Raw genomic sequence first — 16,080 nt, 5'->3', positions numbered from 1 at the left:
TGTGCATAGGAGGAGGGCGAGCTGATATATATGCATGGGAGCTTGGTTAAACACCCACGGGCTGACCAACTAACGAAGTGTTGTGGGGAAAAATGCCTATGCAGGACGATCCTATCCACCTAAGGTGTGACAGTGCCTTAGCAACAAACAGAGACAGCTATTCTAGTATTCTTCCTTTATGAATTAAGAATGAAGAGAGATGGATGGACTAACCGGTGTCTTCCGTTTGTCCCTCGACCCGGTTTCTCTTCTCTTTGAGAGTTCCCAGCTACTTGTCTTCTCGCTCTCCCAACTTCAAGAGGTTTCTGCAAGATCACAAGAAGAGAACAGTACACAAGACATAGATTCATATTCATAACTAGTTCAGGATTAGAAATAAACTAAACATACTAATGCAATCATACATCAAAGATACACCAGTATATAGGAGAAACCAAGATAGCTTTATTGATGAATAACAAGGTTCAGGAAGAGATACAACCTAGAGGGCTCCAATCCAGCATCTCCTTCCCAGCAAATGGAATTCCTATCTTCACCCTCTTCAAAGCATTAAGCACCCAATGATTCTAATCTCAAACCAACAATAATTCTTTGCAATAACAAAATTCCAGCCTCTAGATCTCATGGAGGAGAGATCCATATATAGATGTTTGGAGAGGGGATGAGTCAGCTTGAGATCTGACTAGTGTCCTCTCCCTCTGTCAGTTCTTGATTCCACTTGGAGGTTCTAGCTTCCACTTGGAGATTGGGAACCTCTTACTCATCACTAGTTGAATTCACTGAGGCAAGTGTCATTGAGGAAGATTCTGGAAGCTTCCTGGGTCTTGACACCTCTTGGAATGAACTTGCCATTTGTCAACTCTCGCTCAACGCACCCTGGTAGTGCTTCTACCTATGTTGTAGTGCAGGTAGCCAGTGTTGCCCCCTTAAGTATGAGGCCGTTTATCGGGTGAAATGATTTATCAGGAGGATCCGAAGTTCATCCAATGCTGGGAGGAGACCTGTAATAAGATACAATACAATACATTACTTTTCATACTGCTTTCATGATCTAGCTGAGGCGGGCATTCCCATGCTCAACTTTATAAATTCATTTTTCTGTACATAGAACAGACAATCGTCTGGTGGTAGACTGATAATTTTGATGAAATTATCATCCTTTGGGTAGGATGATTATCTGCTGCAATGATGTACATGTCAATGTCTTTATCTTTCCTGAATATATATCGCAGCCTGGATGGATGAAACTAGATCTGGGGTCTTCAAACTCGTTCGATCTTCACTCTAAGTACAAGTCGATCCATGTGAGAAATGTTCTGAAGTCGAACATGGAAAGACATCGCTTGATTACCGGTCAATGAGGTAAACTGTTAACAAGAGCGAGAGGAATCACCGATAATGATAATGACCCTCAAGGTACTGCAGTACAATTCACATGGTGTGAATAAAGGACTTGGCGTCGAACACCACGCAAAATCTTTCGGTCGAAGGTCATTGATGTATACCTGTCGCCGGAAGTGAGAAACTTGCCATTGAGGCATGCAAGCTTCAAAGTACTGAAGGGGTTGTTCCTAGATCAACTTCTTGGATAATGAGCTGATGTCGACAAGAAGCGATCCGTCAAAGGAGGGCCTTAATGAATCCCACATCAATGACACGGAACGAAGCTAATGATTTTGATGGAGGTGAAAACGATCTGTGACATATGATTCAGGGTGGCGGTCATGAAAGGATGAAGGATAATGTACGGCAGTGGATGGGACACGGTTGACTTTTCTGAATGACTTCACTTGAACATATGGCGACACTGATGTGATGGATCGGTAGCATTACCCCAAATATGGATGGTATGGCGAGACCATGGTGATGTGACCGGTGAATGAAACAACCCAACCCGATTGTGGTACAGAGGAAAAGTGTCATGCTCAAGAGCGACTTGCTACCATCAAAGTTTTCTTGACTTTCTCCCAAATTTTCCCCAGTCATTGCTGACCAGTACCTCTTTATTTTTGTCAAGCTTGAGGAGGATAACATATGCTTGTTCTATAACCTGCCCTTCGGGCAAGCCCATCGCTATGTTTTAACGAGCCTAGCGATAGTGAAACTCGTTCTCGTCTAAAGACAAGTTTGTCGCTATTTAATGATTTTAACGAGTCTAACGACAAAGATAACTCGGTTCTTTTCATTTTTAGAGAGTCTGAAAAGATACATAAAGTTAACTCCAAAAGTCCTTTTTCATCATCTAATCCCTTAGGTCCGAAAAAGTATAAAACAATACAGAAGGGATGAGTTTTCGATAGTTTTAACGAGCCGAATAAAACAAGCGCTCGATCTTTTTGTGCAATAATCCCTCAGGTCCAAAAAGATTAAAATCTAGAGGAGGGATAGCACTTCCTGTCCCTTTAACAAGCTGGAAGGCCAAGGACTCGGCAATCTTTTCATATTTTACGAGTCAGATGAAAAGAGCTTAAAGAAGACTCGTCTTTTGAGGAACAAGTGATAAAACGGGTTAGCAGCTGATTCCAGGTATAGGTTGGAATTTTCCAATCATGGCAGTGTCACAAGGATGGCTAGTGAAATCACTCTTCGCAGCTGTTCCTCAAAATGGGTAAACAAACATATGGAGGCGAACGATCGGCCAATGGAAAAGTGGAGGTGACGGTGCAAACACGACCAAGGCTTTAATGGCTGATAATATTACATTCACTGTGGTTATTTACCGGGATAGTTCATTTTTTAACGAGCTTAAACGCGGGTGGAAACATTTGCTCGATTTTATGTTTATTTTTTAACGAGCATGAACTATACGATAAAACTGCTCGGATCTTGCATTTATTTTTTAACGAGCATGAACTGTGTGCTAAAACTGCTCGAATAATCCAGTCATATGATAAGAGTGTCTCATCAAGATTCTATTTTTTATGGAGCTTCATCTCACTAAGCTTTGCTCTGGATCCTTTTGTTATGCAAGTTCGGAAACGACTAATCCTACGAGTTTAAAGGGTTAGACCTACAGGTTTAAAGGGAGGACCTAAAAATTTAAAAAAATAAATAGCCGCCCCTTGCTTGCACTCAAAAAGTTTTGCATGCCCCCAGGCATAAAGTACGATTTCAAAGTTACCTCTACTTCATTTCCGTCAAAACATTTGTTTTACTGAGAGAGGCCTACCTCTTTCAGGTTACCCAAAGATTGCTCCATTCGCGGCCATGAATAAAACACTTCCTCGGCGATGTCTACCGAAATAGACAAAGGTGAGCGACGATGCCCGCCAACTCACATAACTTTGACAAAAGAATCTTATTCTAGAACAACCCCTCTTCCACTCACGGACGGGGTACGGACTAGTCATATTCTCCTGCGGAAACCTACCCTATACCCAAAGTTTTCCTGCCGAAGCAGACCAGGACACATGCCCCCTGGGTTCCAGTCATATCCTCCCGGATTACTCGCGCTCATCAGGAGGACGGACCGTGGGTTGAGACACTTCTTGCGTGAAGAGACCATTTAGGGATGGTACATGACTATTTGCGATGCGTGATCTAGGAAATGAAAGTTGGTCCACGAGCTTGACCACTCTTCCTTCATGCAGAAAACACATTACTCTAAAGAGTGAGGAGACGATGGCTCCCATGCAATATATATAGTCTCATCCAAGGAGTAGGTTATAATCCAAGGGTCCTTGAACGACCATCACGTTCATTTGAAGGGTCTTCCCTTTCAATGTTATGGGCACATTGGGGAGGATCCCTAAAGGTTGACTGGTTCCTTTATCAAAGCCTGATAGATTTCTCATTTCAGGCAAAAGCGCTGGTGAACCAAGCGCTTTCCAAGCAATAGAGGAAAGGATACTCACAGATGCCCCCTCATCAATGATAATGCCAACCATTACCATTCTGTATATTTGAACGATAATTCTGAATGGTATGCTTGCTAGCAAACGGGGTCTGCCTAGTTGGTTCCAGTCGAACGAGACAACTAGGTTGCTTGGTGGTGGGACCAAATAGACGGTCGGGTATGACTCTGACGAAGTTCCTTCCTGCGACAAAGGAATGGGAAAATTGCCCCCTTGTTCGTCGGAGTCTGTGTTGATGAAGAGAATTTGGACGGTGTCATCTTTATTCTCCTCTATGATGGTATCATTCGAAGATAGAGCCTCTGAAGGCAAAACCGGGTCAAATTTCGCCTCAACCTTTTGACTTTCGTCAGGTATGGATCCAGACGGTTCATCTTCATTGATAGGTGCTTCGGCTAACCACCTGAGCGGGCCAGCTGGGTTCTCAACTAGTGAAGGACTTGGCAGGAGTTTTTGATATCCAGGAGGAAGTTGCGCTCGTAAGATCGGGCGATCTTCCAAAACTCTTTTAGCCTCGTCTAAGAAGGGACAACGGTGGATGGCGTGATCGCCTTCACATAGTTTGCAGGGAAATCTAGCTTTCCCTCTCTGTCTTGTGGCTTCACTTTCACTAGTTGACGGTGTGCTGTCAGCATGGCTATTAGAGGTTGATGCCACCGAATTGTGCAAACGGGGAGACCAGTCCCTTAGTATCTGAGGGATACAGGGACAATCTCTGTGGAAGTGGTCTCCCTTGCATATGACACATGGCAATTTAGGCCTAGTCAGTGCTGTGTGTGGATTTTTGTCAGACGACACTTGTTTGCCCCCAGTCGCTTCTGGCTCCTTCTTCTTCTTCTCTTTCTTCTTCTTTTCCTTCTTCTCCTTAGGAACTTGGTTTTTTGTTCTACCAGTTCCATCAAGCGAAGAGGAAGGAGGAGAGGAAGAATTGGATGAAGTAGAAGGCTGGTGAGCAACTCTGGTCTGGTCTAACTGTTGACTCGACTGTTCAGGAATAGTGGTGTTGTGAACGACATTGGTTGAAAAGAGCCAGACCGGCAGGCCGATTGTCAGTCCTAGAAGCGACAATGTGGCCATATGGGGCGCACCAACATCTCCCCAAGAGGAGAAGGGTCTAGGATTTCCACCAAGGGGAATTCCTTGGTTGGTGTGCTCCATTTTTTCAACCTAAAGATCAACGCAGGAATAAAGGGTGATTGTTCCGTTTAAAATAAATTTTAACGACGCTTTAGACACAACTTGCTTTTTCACTTTTAGAGAGTCGAGAAAAAGCTAAAGATGACTCTAGTCTCCTTCGATGTTTTAACGAGCCTGAAGTGACAAATGCTCGGATGGACTTTTTCTGTTATAGAGTCTGAAAAAGGCCAAAAGGAACTGCTCTGGAGTTCTAGGCAAAGGGTGTGCCAAACTTTTCGCAAAACCGCAGAATACTTTTTAAGGTACGGGCGGTCAATCTTCCTGAATGTTGTATTCAGTGCATTGCGATCAGTAGGGCAGCCGACACGGCTTCCTAAGAATAAAGGTTTTATGCCTATAGGGGTCTCCCAATATATACGCGACGGTACGTGGGAGCACAATCCGTACTGGCGCTATCGTCCCTTAGAAGGAATCACCCACCATCAACGAGATCGACAATCACCAGGCTTTACGACGCCGGAACACGTCTCTAGCCTAGACCTCTATGTTGTGCGTTATGTTGCAAAGCGTTGTTAAGTTCATTCAATTTATTTTAGGTTGATGTTTTTAGAAGTTTGCCTTTTGAGGTTCACCACGAGATGTATGATACAATTCCTAAATGCAGTCTAAAGATGATAAGCAAGCTTTATATCTTTTCAACTTATGAAAATCCTAGCTACTAAGGGAAAAGAAAGACACCATCTTTTCTCAAAGAGCAATCAGCACACTCTAATGCACTTTTCCTAAATCAATCATGCAAACTATCAAAATGCAAATGCACAATGCAGGTGTTTGTTTTCCGCTTTCTTAGTATTGATGCCTACAAAGAAAGCTTTTTGTACAACTTTGAATTTTGCTTTTAAATGACCAATACAAACAAGTTTACTTTTTTTGAAATCAGAGAGGGTAGAAGAGATTACAACACTTAACGATTTCCGAAATGAATACTTGTTTCGACACTTAAAAGAGACAAACTCAAACCAAAAGCAAAAGTAAATGTATAATCAACTGTAATCAGCCAATGAACTCTCTCCTAATATCACAATCAGTAAATCTGAATCAAGGGCTACAGGATGACTATTTAACTCTTGCAAAGGAAAACTGTAAATGATGCCACAAACACATAAAAACACACAGTCTTTTTGTACAAAAGGAGGCGGAATTTAAGCAGAGAAAAGGAGTTATCAGACTGGTACCTATGCTGGTTACAGGCTGCAAAAATCAGAGATCAAAACAAGGCAAAACAGAGCAGAGAACCCCAGCTGCACAAGGCCTAATTGGATCAGCGCAACCTCAACACAGGGGTTTTGACATTCAGCGCAGGTAGCCTTCACGGGACCTGCGTTGAAATGCAGAACCTCTTCACAGGCTCTGCGCTGAAGGAGAAACGAGAGTTTCTCACTGGGTTCTGGGTCACAGATTGCTATTTAATCTACAGTTTCAGGCCAAATCAAAGCAACAAGCAAGGTACAATCAAAGGGATACTTTGAGGGAGTACTAAGATCTATCACAAAGGATCATCAAATCATTTGTGAGTCCATTGTTCAGATCATAGACAAATCCAGTGATTGGATCAAAGCAGCAACTGCCTACTTTGCATCTGAGAATAGCAGATGCAGTTTGATTGTTGTTGTTGAGTCTATGAAACAAACAATGATAGAGACACAAATAAAATGACTAAACAGATCTCCCCAGTATGGTCGCCAATTTGTTGTGGGGAAAAATGCCTATGCAGGACGATCCTATCCACCTAAGGTGTGACAGTGCCTTAGAAACAAACAGAGACAGCTATTCTAGTATTCTTCCTTTATGAATTAAGAATGAAGAGAGATGGATGGACTAACCGGTGTCTTCCGTTTGTCCCTCGATCCGGTTTCTCTTCTCTTTGAGAGTTCCCAGCTACTTGTCTTCTCACTCTCCTAGCTTCAAGAGGTTTCTGCAAGATCACAAGAAGAGAACACTACACAAGACATAGATTCATATTGATAACTAGTTCAGGATTAGAAATAAACTAAACATACTAATGCAATCATACATCAAAGATACACCAGTATATAGGAGAAACCAAGATAGCTTTATTGATGAATAACAAGGTTCAGGAAGAGATACAACCCAGAGGGCTCCAATCCAGCATCTCCTTCCCAGCAAATGGAATTCCTATCTTCACCCCCTTCAAAGCATTAAGCACCCAATGATTCCAATCTCAAACCAACAACAATTCTTTGCAATAACAAAATTCCAGCCTCTAGATCTCATGGAGGAGAGATCCATATATAGATGTTTGGAGAGAGGATGAGTCAGCTTGAGATCTGACTAGTGTCCTCTCCCTCTGTCAGTTATGGATTCCACTTGGAGGTTCTTGCTTCCACTTGGAGATTGGGAACCTCTTACTCATCACTAGTTGAATTCACTGAGGCAAGTGTCATTGAGGAAGATTCTGGAAGCTTCCTGGGTCTTGACACCTCTTCGAATGAACTTGCCATTTGTCAACTCTCGCTCAACGCACCCTGGTAGTGCTTCTACCTACGTTGCAGTGTAGGTAGCCAGTGTTGGCTTTGACATTCAGCGCAGACAGCTAGTGGAGCCACTGAATTGATCCTGAATTGACTTGTTTTTGAGCAGTTTCTGGTGGAGAACTTCTGTGAATTGCTGTGGTTTGTTAGCCTTGTTCTTCTAGGGGTAGGAACAACTTGTTTAGGGACTTTGGATCCCTTAGATTATGGACATTTCATGCTCAATGCTGTAAGGCACAAAAATGTCTATAACACGAAGGCAAGCCGACTTGACTTGAGGGCGTTTGAAGGGAGGGCCGACATGTAGTTTGAAGGCATTTGTGATGATGTTTGTGGGCATGGGTAGGTTGGTTGGGTAGCTACGACCTCACCCTACGCTCATATATATTGGAGGAGCGTTGGAGCTCATTCCACCATCGAACAACCATCGCTCAAACATGTGAAGTGCACAGAACAAGAGGTGGACGCAGAAAGAGGGAGGCGCAGTTTAGGAGATGCGCCCGTTCTTGGGCAGGGCCACATGGAGGTGAACGCACATCTTGGTTTTGGGTGAAGGGCACGCGCAGGGTTGCTCGCCGGTTGGAGAAAGGTGTGCACGGTGTGTGTGGGCACCCAGTTTGTGCGATGACTTGGCATGGGTTCTTGGGTGACTCGGGTGAGCACCTGCCCGTCGTGCAAGTGTGCACGGTGTGACTTTTGGTGAAGTGTTGAGATTGTGAACGGAGGTGTGACTCGTGCAGAGGCGCCCATGTGTGGCTACTTGGAGGCGTGCCCAAATTGGGCAAACAACACGATCATGAGACAAGGTGAACAAAGGGTTGGTGAGTCGTGCAGCGATCGTGCAGAGGCGCCGACGAGCTGGGCAACTGAGTTTGCCGAAGTTGAAGATTGGCTAAGTGTAAATTTGGGGTTTCCCAAGATTTAACTTGTAAAGCTTTGTAAAAGTGAAGATTGTATAACATATTGATTCAGGCAGACTCATATTGCAAGGAGTTGCCCCTCCCTTTATATTGTTGTGCATTTCTATTGTATAATTTTGTTATGTGAATGTTATGGGCTTTCACTTGTATAAAGGAACACATTAATAATACTTGGTAACAAAAATAAGACTAAGTATGGAATGTTAGGCATAGTCTACAATCGTAAGCATTGGTGAAAAGAAAATGATTGGTAGTGTCGCACCTCGCTATAAGCGGTTGAAAGACTACCGCAGGTGTAGGGGTGTGACACATTTGGTTGGAGTGAAAGCCTGCCCCCTTACGGACCACTAGCCAGTTATTCAAGCCTGCCCCCTTACAGACCACTAGAGGCATTTGGTAGGAGTTCAAGCCTGCCCCCTTATGGAGCCTATCCCCTTATAGACCACTAGAGCATTTGGTAGGAGTTCAAGCCTGCCCCCTTACGGACCACCAACCGATTATTCTAGGTGGCGTGGTTTTCTTTGAATAACTATGATGAAAGGCATTTGGTAGGTGTGAAACCCTTCCCCCTTATGGACCACCAGCCGGTTATTCAAGCCTGCCCCCTTACGGACCACCAGAGGCATTTGGTAGGAGTGAAAGCCTACCCCCTTACGGACCACCAGAGGCATTTGGTAGGAGTGAAAGCCTACCCCCTTACGAACCACTAGTGGGTTGTTCTAGATGGCGTGGTTTTCTTTGAATAACCGCGATGAAAGGAATTTGGTAAGAGTGAAAGCCTGCCCCCTTATGGACCACCAGTTGGTTATTCAAGCCTGCCCCCTTACGGACCACCAGCCGGTTATTCAAGAATGCGCCCTTACGGACCATCAGAGGCATTTGGTAGGAGTGAAAGCCTGCCCCCTTATGGACTACTAGCAGGTTATTATAGGTGACGTGGTTTTCTTTGAATAACCGTGATGAATATGCATTTGTGATTAGCAACTAGAAATAACTGTCTTCACTGCTGATTTAACAACTAAATTATGATAAATTTTCCCACATATAAAAAAATACTCTAACCAACTAAAAATAACTGTAATCACGAACCTAAACATCTTTTAAAATAATTTTATTCTTATTTAAAATAATATTATTATAATAAGTTATACCCACTCTCAATCCTGATCTGTCTCCTCATTGGCTCTTCTACCTTTTGCCTTTCATAGCCTAACATTTTGTATTATAATTAACTAACACCCTTTAAATGAAAGTCATGTGCGCCCCCAAACATGCACGCAACCAAGTTCTTCTTCACTGTTTTCTGGACAGAGAACTGACCTCCCGTCTTAGGTAATGGAAAGCTTTGACTAATATGATCATTCTTCATACCTCATACATGTTATGCACAGTGGCCAAGAGCGTGTCACTAATAAAGTTCAAATTTTCAATAGTACAAACTTCTTTGAATTCATATGCATCTACTTACCTGTTTTCAATCTCTGTTTTTCGTTGTAGTAATTTATAATAGCACCTCATGGCTTACAGCAGTGTGGCAATAGCTAGCTACCATGGCCTGTATTTTATGAATATTGCTTCTCAAGAATGTAATCTGAGGAGAGTTTCCATTCCCATAAAACGTTTTCATGGAGTTTCAAACTCATCAGGGACTTCTATTGGCGACCATCTGGCTGCTCGTGGGCTTTTGTCATATAGACATCTGGTCGTATCATCAGCTAGACCATCAAACACAGATGTCGTTGAATTTGATTTCAAGGAGTACATGCTTTCCAAGGCACTGGCAGTGAATGAGGCTCTGGATAGGGCTATCCCACTGAGTCATCCCAAGAAAATATATGAATGCATGAGGTATTCTTTTCTGGCAGGAGGAAAACGGATTCGTCCTGTTCTTTGCATTGCAGCTTGTGAGCTTGTGGGAGGGAGCGAGGAGCTGGCCATGCCAACTGCGTGTGCAATGGAGATGATCCACACAATGTCTTTGATTCATGATGACTTGCCTTGCATGGACAATGATGATTTGCGCAGAGGTAAACCCACAAACCATAAGGTCTTCGGGGAAGGCACTGCTCTTCTTGCAGGGGATGCATTTCATTCACTTGCGTTTGAGCACATTGCAGTGTCCACAAGCAAAACAGTGGGGAGTGATCAAATTTTGAGGGTGGTATCTGAATTGGGTAGAGCAACAGGCTCCCAAGGGATTGTGGGTGGTCAGATTGTGGATCTTGCGAGCGAGCGAGATGCTTTTGTCGAGCTTGAGACTCTGGAATGGATTCATATTCACAAGATTGGTTTGTTTTTGGAGCATTCGGCTGTGTGTGGGGAGATCATTGGTGGTGCTTCGGAAGATGAAATTGAGAGAATTCGAAGGTTTACCCGTTGCTTGGGGCTTCTGTTTCAGGTTGTAGATGACATACTCGATGTCACGAAATCGTCAGAAGAAATTGGGAAGACTGCAGGAAAGGATTTGGTTAGTGATAAAGCCACTTATCCGAAGCTGATGGGTTTGGAGAAAGCAAAGGAGTTTACTGTTGAATTGGTGAAGAGAGGTAAGGAGGAGCTATCTTGTTTCGATCCAACGAAGGCTGCACCTTTGTTGGGTCTTGCAGATTACATCTCACTCAGAGAGAACTGAAAAACGTTCTTGAATCTCTACGTGTTATGCATCCGTTTAGCGTCTGCTAAACTTCAGAAATGGTGCCATATTTATAACTTTGTATCTCCTGGCATCGTCCATAGTCCCAATGACTCTAATAATATGGATGGATGCTTTAGATTTCTTCAAGTTAGAGACATTCAAGTTAGAAGTCTTTCTGAAGTCATGCAAGAGTTATCCCTTAAATTAAGGAGATAAGATTGAGTTATATTTGAGTTTTCATTAGTTAACTCAGTTTACAAGTCTAGTTAAATTAGTTCCAAACTGTTTGAGGAACTAATAGTGAGTTAACAATCAGTTGATGCATTAATGCACTCAACTAGTGCTACTCCAGTTAACTGAAGATTCCCTCATCAGAAACTCATGCATGTCTATTATGAGAAAGACCCAGTTGAGATTAATGTTCAAGGACAGTGTACTATCAGTTGCGTGTGTTTTCTCATGGAGAAAACTATTGCATGTAGTCAAGGATTCATCCTTGAGGATTATGCAGTTTTGAAGACTTGTTTTTCCATTTGGTAATAGGCTAATCATCCACAATGAACAACACAAGGAAATAAGATCTTGGAGGGCAGAGAGGAAGGCTGGAGAGAAGCCAAGATTGCCTGTGAGCATCTGTGAGGATTGTACTGAGAGTTGGCTAGCTGTGAGAGCCAATGCTTTGTATAATGCCTATGTATTTCCACCATGTATGATAATGCAATAGTGTGGGGCTTTTATCTGAGACTTTCCCCAAAGTATTTTCATGTGTATTGTGCCATTGATTCTTCTTCTTTTGGTTATATTGTTCATCTCGATCTTTAAGATTTTGCAAATTGATAGTAGAAGTAGGTTATAATATTCTACTTTTATTTATATTGCATTATCAAGTTAACCTATCACAGATTTTCTACATGGTATCAGAGATGTGAACAATATACTAAGAAGAGAATTCGAAGTTTGAAGTTCGGGGTTGCAGGTGCAAATTGAATTCATATCATACTTCAAGGTTTGCCAATGACGTTCTATGGCTTGAGACTCGAGTATGCCTTGGAAGGTAGCTCAAATTACATAGCATGGAAAGATAGAATGGAGGTTGTATTAGAAGACAATGGCTTGAAGGAATTCATTGATCAAGAAATCCCAAAGCCAGCTTAAACTAATGCACAAGAGTTGGATGAGTGGAAGAAGTGTGTGGCAAAGGTGAGACGAATCATCCTTGAGGGAGTTCGAGACCATATTGTCTCAAGTCTCCATGGGAAGAAAACTCCATTTTCAATGTGGAAGACATTGAAGGACCTCTATCAGAATAGTAGCGATCAGAGGAAATTGATGCTCAAGGATAAGCTTTGAAGAATCAAGATGGAGAAGGGTGATACTATTTCCACATATTTGAACATGCTCACCACCTACAGAGATGAGCTTGGTAGTGTGGGATAGCTACTGCCGATGATTATAGGGTGAGCATTACTCTCCTTGGTCTTCCAAAGAGTTGTAATAGCTACCAGGACTCTGTGAATGGAAGGAAGAAACTACTGGTTTGGGAACGAATGTGGTCGGATCTTATGTAGGAGGAGATCAGGAGGAGCACATGAGATGGTTCTTCATCCAAGAATGATGATGAAGAAAATCTTGCCTTAGCAAGTAAGGCAAGGAAAGGGAAGGGGAAGGCTTCCCATTTCAAATCAATTCTTCTCATGGAGGGAAGAAGGGTGACATGTCTAAAGTAAGATGCTTTAATTGCCACAAGATGGGACATTATGCGACTAATTGCCCATCGAAGAAGTCCAAGAAGGGATCCTCGAAAGGATCGGAAGGTGAGGCATTAGCCTCTCAGTTCGAAATGGACTTTACCCTCATCGCATGCATGGTGTCATCGATGATGCGTTGTGTCTGGTATCTTAATAGTGGAGCCTCATTCCACATGACCGGTGATAAAAATTTATTGAGTGCCTTGGAGGAGAAAGACCTCAAGATGCACATAGAGATGGGTGACGATGGAAGGTATAGTGTTTCAGGAGTGGGCACGGTTGCTTTTCAGAGGGAGCATGGAGCTCCTCTCACCTTGATAGATGTGATGTATGTGACTAGACTCAAGAAGAACTTGGTATCGGTTACGATGTTGGAGGACAAAGGCTACGATGTTGTCTTCAGTAAAGGAAAGTCGTTCCTAAGACACATAGCCATGGGTCAGATCAAGAGGATATGGATTCGGGTGAAGAATCTCTATAAACTAGAGGTAGATGATTGTGCATCATTGAGTACGAAAGCAGAATTGGTACAAAGCCAAGACATTGGCAAGTTGTGGCACAGGCAGTTGGGCCATTTGCATCATGGGGCTTTGAAGATAGTGCAACAGATATCTACAGGAATTGCCAAAGGTAAACTTGAGCAAGTTGACACTTGCAAAAGTTGTACCTTGGGAAAGTACACCAAGTCTTCCTTTCATGATTGAGACAGTTGAGCAGAGGCTATCTTAGAGCGAGTTCATATTGATTTGTGTGGGCCATTCTCGAGATCATCCACAATGAAGAAAAGGTATTATGTGATTTTCATTGATGACAATTCTTGTAAATTATGGATTTATTTCATGCAGATGAAGGACCAAACTTTCACAAAGTTTTGTGAGTTCAAAGCTTTGGTCGAGAAAGAGTGAGGGAAGAAGATCAAGGCCTTGAGAAGTGACAATGGTGGAGAATATGTCTCTCAAGAGTTTAAGGAATTTTGTGCAGCTGAAGGAATTAAATGAGAGTTGACGACACCTCATAACCCACAGTAGAATGGGGTGGCTGAGAGGAAGAACATAACTATTGTAGGGGCAGCACGGGAAATGCTGCATGACCAAGGCCTACCACTTCACTTGTGGGCTGAGGCATGCAACACAACGGTCTATTTGGATGAAGACACCAGAGGAAGCTTTTTCTGGTAAGAGACTAGATGTGGGTCACTTCAGGATCCTTGGCTCATCGGTATATTTCCATGTGACAAAGGATGCGCAGAAGAAGCTTGAGCCAACAACAGAGTTGGGGATATTTGTGGGGTACACCGATACACCTCACAACTATCGGGTGTACTTGCCTACTAGTTGGAGGACAGTGGTTTGTAGAGATTTCAAGTTTGATGAGCAGAAGTCCATGCGAGTTTCCCTTGAAAGGGAGCTCCAACTACAGGCTATGGAGGAACTGTTGGTTCCTAAGGAGGAGGAGCCTCAGACTGATGCAGAGAATCCGCATATAGAGGTTCCAAGAGTGGAGACATCCACTCAAGCAGAGTCTTCCAAAGATGTGTTGGGTTGTGTTATATTCTTTCCACAACTAACCTACGTAGTGAACCGGGGGGGGGGGGCCCTTCGTTGTGCTGATTATGCAGTGGGGGGGTCACAAGGGGGCCAATAGTCCCCCCTATGCTGGGGACTTTAAGTGGGGCGGGTAGCCCCCCTCTACGAGGTCCGGGGCAGCGCCCCAGGAATTTTTTTTTTGGACCCCATATTAGGTTAGGCGAACCTAACTATGGTTTTCGGTTCATGGTTTTGGGCGCGATGGTTTTCGGTCCATGGTATTGGATGCTTCAGCATGTATAAATATGTATTGTAACAATGAAAGGAATATAATGAAAAATAAAGCTGGTGATGAGCCCCAAATTTGGTAACATTTTGGGCTCATTTGGCCTAACTACCCTTGCTCAACCATTCATTTTTCATAACTTATGCATCATTTTTTAGTATATTTATGTTATTTGTACGAATGAGGGCAGTCACTATTCCTAGGTGGCTAACACGTGCTTATTTCAGGTTTTTTGACATTTAATGGAACAAAACCACGCAGATGAGGGCTAGGAGACAGCCAAGATGGGATTGAGATTTTGTAGGAAGGTTGTCCACAACATTGAATGGCCTTCCTCGTGATCTTCACCCCCAACTCCGAGCCCCAACAGTCACCACCACCAAGTTAGAAGGCAGCCAAACGGATTTTGAGGAAGCAACAGATCACTCTTAGTTTGGTCAGCCAAGCCCCACTAATTTAGGAGGCTAGCTTGGGACCTCAAGATGTATAAATGATAGGGCTGTAGCCCTCAAAGAGGACTTTTGAAACCTTGTTGCATATTCTGAACTACGAGCTGATAGCTCTGTTTTTCTCTTTTGTAAGCCATTAGTGGCATGTTATTTGACTTATGATTGTTATCTTTTAATGGAAAGCAGGCAGATTTGAGTTCAATTCTGAGTTCTTAAAGGAGCCATAGCTCTCGGGGTTGGGCCCAACCTGAGAGCCTAAGGCCTCCTTCCTTTGTATTGTTACCTTTCTTTCAGCATTGTATATCTTTTCCTTTACATGCATTTGGAAACGTAGTTTGCTGAGTTGAATTTCTTGGTGTGGTTAAGTAGGTTAGTTTTATGAACAGAGTTGCTTCAGTAGTTTAGAATAGAGTAAGGAGATTGGAGTTAATAAGAGTTCCAAAAAGGGTTGACTGCACACTCACTTTCACCTCTGTTTAGGGACTGGAATTGCAGACAGTGCCACCCACCAAAAACATTGTTTTACATGTTCATGCAATCTTTGATGCAGTATTTTCGTTTGTAGAGGTTTCCATGCGCTCAGATCTTGTGGAATGATTCTTTGCTTCAATACCATGTATGATTTTCCTTAGAAATAACGTTGTTGTTCTTTGGTTTTATTAAAACAGTTAGAATAGGTTGATGAAATTTCGGTTATGTGCAGGACGTGGATGATTTGTTTCGTTTACACTGTGCAGTACTACTCCCTCACTCCCTTATCCATCTAAGCCATGCCTAGTCCATCTACTCATCTCCCAGTTAGACCACTTGCCTCCCAACTCTTCTATTACCCACGTTATTCTACCTTTTCGGCCTTCCATTCCCTCTACCCTCCTTTAGACCAACCAGCTTTGCACACCCCCTCTTCATCTCATCTCTCCGTCTCTAAGTCATTAAAAACCCCTCTCCTACCTCCCTATCCATCCATGCAGCC

The 16,080-nt window shown here is 43.1% G+C and overlaps 1 protein-coding gene across 2 annotated transcripts; it reads left to right on the top strand.

Annotated features, from left to right (window-relative positions):
* The first annotated feature begins 1,144 nt into the window (after positions 1-1,144).
* LOC149246795 (geranylgeranyl pyrophosphate synthase, chloroplastic-like) lies at positions 1,145-11,095 on the top strand. 2 transcript variants are annotated; one of them, XM_089455757.1, is made up of 2 exons: positions 1,145-1,164; positions 10,267-11,095. In XM_089455757.1, exons 1-2 carry the CDS (start codon positions 1,145-1,147, stop codon positions 11,093-11,095), a joined length of 849 nt encoding a protein of 282 aa, XP_089311883.1. The 2 variants fall into 2 exon arrangements, with proteins under 2 accessions (XP_089311883.1, XP_089311882.1); XM_089455756.1 differs by lacking the exon at positions 1,145-1,164 and having other exon boundaries at positions 9,980-11,095.
* Positions 11,096-16,080: the final 4,985 nt, after the last annotated feature.

This window comes from Pinus tabuliformis, chromosome 7 (genome assembly GCF_031772625.1).
Source record: "Pinus tabuliformis cultivar Carrire ecotype Pingquan chromosome 7, CPIR1, whole genome shotgun sequence".
Lineage (NCBI taxonomy): Eukaryota > Viridiplantae > Streptophyta > Pinopsida > Pinales > Pinaceae > Pinus > Pinus tabuliformis.
The sequence above is the reverse complement of the archived record's forward strand: the minus strand, read 5'-3'. Positions and strand labels throughout refer to the sequence as shown.